Here is a 6,000-nt window from a genome sequence, read left to right as displayed (position 1 = left end):
GGTGTGAAAGCACTGGTGTAAAAGCTCTAGCGAAAGCACTCGAGTAGATGCATTATATTATCTCAGCCCTTTGTGGACTCGTCGACATGTCAGACATGTCAGTACAAGCCTACAAAAGTGCTGTGGGATCCGAAAGCAATCGCGACCGAAAAAATGAAAGGCGCAGAAGCGGCGCTGCGATAACAGCGGCGCCGCAATACACGTGACGCGTCTATCTAACCGTCCCCCTAACTTAAAACACGGGCGAACGGGTCGATTTCTTCATTGTGCTGTGCTCATCATACTAGACCGGCTACAATCGAGCAAGATGATACGAAGGCTGCCAACTCTGGCTCTCTGTGCCGTGCTTTTAGGAGCAGCTTCGGCATTGATAAGGTGAGATGTTGCCGGTCGCGTAAATGCGGTCTCCTTTACGAAGACGTTAAATTTGCCACTGTGGTTTAAGTGAACCGAAAATTATTATGCAGGGTTATTTTTTTCACTTCTCAGCCAGCTCCACGTGATGTAAAGAAATAGGCAGATATTAGTGATACTTATGTGTCTTAATATATTTACCGCGACCGCAGAAGGTTCTCACAGCGAACACCAACCTTTTCTTAATTGCAAGTTACACAACCTCGTCATCATTATTTACATAGTATTTCTTCTTGTGGCCTCCGAGACACTCATAGTGGCCACCACTCTTAAGGTCTCCGATTTCTTTAAGACAGTGAGACGTTGCGAGCGTAATCCGAGGGAAGGTGACAGATGCGAAATCCATTAAAACTTAACAAGTGCCAAACCGTCGCGATAGCTCTCTGCATAGTCCGTCGAACTTCCTACTGCACGTAGCCGCAGGGGCATGGGTTCGAATCACTGCGGCAGTCGTGGTCAGTTTTGCTTTCTTCTATGGCAATTGCCGAATCTGACAATAACGAGAGGACATGAGGACCACAGGTTTATGATGACGGCTGCTAGCGTAACAGAAAAAAACTAATGGACGAACGGACGGACGCGGAATTCCAGTTTCGAGCTTGCAATTGTCGCGGTACAAACGCTGCAGCGGTGGGAATATTGTGCAGAGAATGGGTGAATCTGTCAAAAAAGCTAGGCGTGTACTAAAACTGCACCGCAAGTAGAAATACCTAGAACACTTAATAAAGCCGCACTCATTGCTGCGCAGAGAAGCAAGAAACGCGAGGCAAACTTGTAATAGAAGCAGGCAAGAGTGAATAAGTGTGGTATGTTTCAAGCATAGCAAAAAAAAAAAATTGTCCCTAAGTCAGCGTTATTCTACAATGATCGCTTAGGCGCATGATGGTATAACGATATATGTCATTCGCACGCCATAATTTAACCCATGCAGCTGTGATACAGTTGTCATTTGCGTGTCTTGACAGATACTTATCAAAATAAGCTCTTAACAGATTCGACAAGAAGTCCCCGTACAAAAACACGCGTGAATGGCCTAGTCCTTACTCAGCGAAGCCTCCAGTGCTAAATTAAATGTAGCTGTTGAATAGACAGCGTCAGAAATTTGAGACTTCTTTGAAGCTGTGAGACGCCGTGTGTAGATTCAATAGAGGTAGCTTTCTCTAAAGCGCGATGATTTGAATGCCATGAACAGTCGGCACTCGGCCCTTCATCGGCACTTTCGCACGTTACAGTGAGAGAAAGGAGTGAATATTTAAGCCAATTGAGTGTGTTTTCTTCCATTTTCCTTTGCTAGCGTGTTTTTTGTTTTACACGCGTATGTGGCACGAAGTACAAGCGGCGCCAGACGAGTAACATTTGGTAAATTATTCGTTTATTGTTTAAACAGTGTATGGCGTAGAATGCGTATTAGAGCTGCCGCCCCGACCCGCGTGCACGATAAACCATAGCAATTCTTTCTCTGTGGCTGTCGTGTACGCTCTCCACCCTGGGAATGTTCCTGTACCGTACAATGAACGCACGTGCACAAATTTAATGTGGCGTCCTCACCTATGGCATCTTCCATTGTTAGTGTTTGTGTTGTCTCGGACAAAATAATTCAATGAATAAAACTCCCATTCTATCGGTCCACTACAACTGTGCGTTCTCTCCTTTTTTGACATAATGGAAGACAAATACGATCCTTGAAATAACGTAAGTTTGCGTATCTTGGTGTTCCAGTACTGCATCTAGCGCACAACACAAGACAAGGACAGAGTGAAAACCGAAGAAAGCCGGCGCCAGCATCCAACAGATTCGTAGTGGCATTCCTCGCCACGTAGTTGCAAGGTGTGTCAGGAAATTCACAAGTGAGATAATAGAAACGCGAACAATGCTAAAGTGAGGGACACGTGTGCGAGCGCACTATCGGTTGAGTTAACAAAAAAAAAATAAAGAAGCCGTGAACAACTCGACGAAAAGAGCAACTCAACCATCTCATAATAGTGTAGGTTTTACTCTGTTTCTTTTTTGGCACTGACCATGGTTGTGACGTCTAAATGTGACAAATGCGCTTGGACATGCTTTTACTAAAACCCCATATATATGGGCGCGACACGTTTGAAAACAAACTCTTGTACGTTAGTGCCTGTCTTCGTCGGTTTTCACTCTGTCTTTGCCTTGAGTTGTGCACTAGATGCAGCAAATACGATCCCCTATGATCATCTGCTGATACCTGTGAACGCTGGTGTAGTCGTTTCAGTTCCAGTTCAGCTTCAGTTTATTGTTAATTCATGATACAATTCGTTAAACAAGAGCCCCGAATAAGGAAATTGCGTTAGAACAGACCTTATCGACCGTTAGCTCCCTAACTACATGTAACCTGTGGCCCTGAGCTGGTCATATCTGAAATCTCTATTCTGGTTGTTGTTTTTTCGCAGGTAAGCGAATTGCACCAAGTATATCGAATCTTGCGAAACCGGACAGTTGTAGTTTCAGCTAAGAATAGCACGCAGTGCATAAAGGTTGTGAAAATTCAAGTGCCATGCAGTCTAAATTGTGAACCAGATAACTTTGATACGTGTACGTAACTGAAGTGTCCTGAAGGTGATGTTCTCGCAATGAAAGCTACAAAATAAGCATTGACTTCCAAATAAGAATTCATTTTCAGTGCGTTCATGTGCGTTTCCTGTTGCAGCGTTATGAACCAAAAGCCAGCTAATCACTCTTGTGCTAAATTATGTGATAGGAAAAGAAGCAAATCAAAAGAAGCAAGCTTACGTACAAGGAAATGTCTCGCGAAAATGCTATTGTGACAAATATATTTCCTTTGTGCTGTGTGGGAACGGGGAGTTCTGTAATGCAAACGCTACTGTCCTCTCCCCTTCTTCTCAACAGGGTGCCACTGCATAAGATGAAAAGCATCCGGGAGCAGTACCGAGAACTCGGCTGGCCACTCAACGTTAGCCACGATTGGTCCGTCAATGACGCTAATGGACCCATTCCGGAGCCCCTCAAGAACTACCTCGACGTGAGTGCCGCTGTGCCGCTTCACCTTATATCATAGTTCCCGTGGATCGCGCATGACGATCCGAAGTACTGGTTAAAAAATAACAAGACTTCAAGTGAAAGTGGCTAATGGTTCATCGCACCCCGTTACCACATACTTCCTCTCAACCCGTCTTTCTAACTTCTGAAAATTAGGTAGACTGCACAGTGACCGGCTATCCTTAACCGCGTTCCCGCAAGCATGCTATATAATTGTGTACGAGCGGGTACACATTCGAAATTTTCTGCGGACGATAACATCAAGAGTTTGGGCCATTTACCTACGTCAGCAGCTGAAGCAAATGGCAAGAAAGTCAGTTTGTAATATTACGCCTCATCAAAACCAATAGATATGTGCAAGATATCGCAAAATGCTCGCATTTGGCCGTAGCCGAAAAGCGAACATGGCTGAAAACCCCATAGTTTCTTTATTGCCCGCGTTTGGTTTGTTCAAGCTTTAAAAGTTCAATCTAAGAAGAATATCGACACCATGCCGCTTATCTTGCCTGAAGCAATAATCATATCACGCGCTCCTTTCTTTTTCTTCACCAATGCCCGCCCAGTGCATCCAGATTTACAGGTTATGTTTACACAACGGTGGCAGCGCTGACCGGTTAGATTCACAGCGCGAGCCCAGTTCGTTCTTACTCCTCTTTTCTGGAGTGATGGCGCCCACACGCCTCGTCCAAACAAACATATACCACACGCGTGTAGCAATATAACGGTACTTGTCTTCATTTAGGTGTATGTGTAATACTTGATACATTACATTTAAATCAACGAATTTCACCCGGTTTTTATGGTTGGAAATGCAGCCTTCTTAAGCAGTTCTGTTAACAAATCTGTTCGGTTACATTTGTTGAAAAGGACCCTAACCGCCTTTTTTTAACTCTTTCGAGCATGTTGGTTAGTTTTTCTGAGTACAGAAACCAAGCAGTGTTTCCGTATTCTTGGATGGCTCTGATAAGTGTATTACAGGCCAATAACTTTGTGTCTGCTGGTGCTAGCTGTAATCGTCTTGTTATAAAAGCAGTCATTTTAGTGCAGATGATGGGATGTGCTGAATATGAGAATCCCATCGTAGACCGTCTGACAATATGACACCTATATGTATTTATGGTCTCTAACTTTAGACATCTTAGTGGAATTAATGGTATAATTAAATTTTGATAAATGCTTTGTTCTAGTTATGGATAACAGAGCGGAGTTTTTTTCGCAGATATGTATTTGCCACTTACTGCACCGCACTGAAACTGCCTCAAAAGCGATATTTAAGGGGATGGGGTCATCATCAGAATTGCTTTCATTGTACAGGATGCAGTCGTCTGCAAACAACCTTGCATCCGACATTAACAGATGAAAGCAGATCGTTCACAAAAAGTAAGGCTAACACCGGCGCTAAAACACTACCCTGCGGTACACCAGAGGTCGCTAGTACGACTAAGGATTTCACATGATTGAGCTCTACGAATTGCGATCTGTCTGGGGGGAAGTTAGTGATCCAGTCAAGAATTGGTCCCTTGCCCAAGGTAATTTGAAGTTTCAGAATAAGTTTGTTATGCGACACCCAGTCAAAAGCTTTAGGAAAATCTAGCAAAATCAGATCAGTATGTATTTGATGATGCATGCTTCAGGAGACTTAATGGACGAATTCGACAAGTTCGGTTACCGTGGGTGTATTCTAGCGGAAACAGTGTTGAAAAGGAGATAAATTTTGTGTTCTTCAAAGTTATTCGTTATGCGGCATTGACTCAATGCTTAGGCCTTACCGTCGACAGTCCTCGTGAGATGAGGTCTGCCGCATTTCTTTTTTTCTTCTTTCCGCGGTGCTCTTATGTTTAACCTTTCCAGGTCGCCCTCTGAACGCCGCAAATTTACAAAGAAGGGGTGACAGCTCGGGCAGTTCGCATTAAGAGCCGGCGCTTAACCGCTTCCTAGATATGAAAGACTGTGCATGCGCGCTCAAGCATTACTCGTGAACAACCATTGGATGTGTCACGTCTGTCGGTCAACGCGCCCGTGCTGATGTCCTCGATCAGGCGCATAGGGTGGGAAAAATCTAGCGCACGAAAAGCCGTCAGAAACATTGAGCGACCTATTAGGCGACATTTTAGGTTCTTTGCTATCTGCAGTGGAGTATTATTCGGCTCGAAGATTGGCGGAAAGATTGCCTAAATAGCGAAAATGTTTTCTCGTGTTTGAATAGTGTCGCAGCGTCGCTCAAAATATGAAGCATATATGATAAATATGAAGCTCTAAATATGGGAAGTACATTCGAACAGGCACAGTCCCATACGATATTAGTGTCGCCCAGTGCAGGCTCACTTAAATCGTTTTCTCATATGATTTACGCCCACTTTATTGCTTGCAGACAGCCCATAATATTGTTCGCTTAAATTACCCGCAGAAAAAAGCTTGTGTTCATAGCTCGTGACATGGGCACTAAAGTTGGCCACAGAACTCCACACAAAGCACCGAAACTTGGTTGAAGGCTATGAAGGACCCAAGTGGCACTACCGTCGAGTCTATTTGTTTAATAAGTCTGTTTAAAGTGTCACGGTT

General features: G+C 44.1%; 1 protein-coding gene across 1 annotated transcript in view; it reads left to right on the top strand.

The window, feature by feature from the left end:
- Positions 1-252: 252 nt before the first annotated feature.
- LOC126524048 (cathepsin D-like) overlaps positions 253-6,000 on the top strand; it is a 38,211-nt gene continuing 32,463 nt past the window's right edge. Inside the window, exons 1-2 of the mRNA XM_050172425.3 lie at positions 253-375; positions 3,289-3,421. Of these exons, the coding sequence (XP_050028382.2) occupies positions 308-375; positions 3,289-3,421 (201 nt within the window). The 5' untranslated portion in view covers positions 253-307. The remainder of the gene's footprint in view (positions 376-3,288; positions 3,422-6,000) is intronic.

The sequence above is a fragment of the Dermacentor andersoni genome, chromosome 3, assembly GCF_023375885.2.
Source record: "Dermacentor andersoni chromosome 3, qqDerAnde1_hic_scaffold, whole genome shotgun sequence".
Taxonomy (NCBI): Eukaryota; Metazoa; Arthropoda; class Arachnida; order Ixodida; family Ixodidae; genus Dermacentor; species Dermacentor andersoni.
Note: the sequence above shows the minus strand (reverse complement) of the source record. Positions and strands in the feature narration are given on the sequence as shown.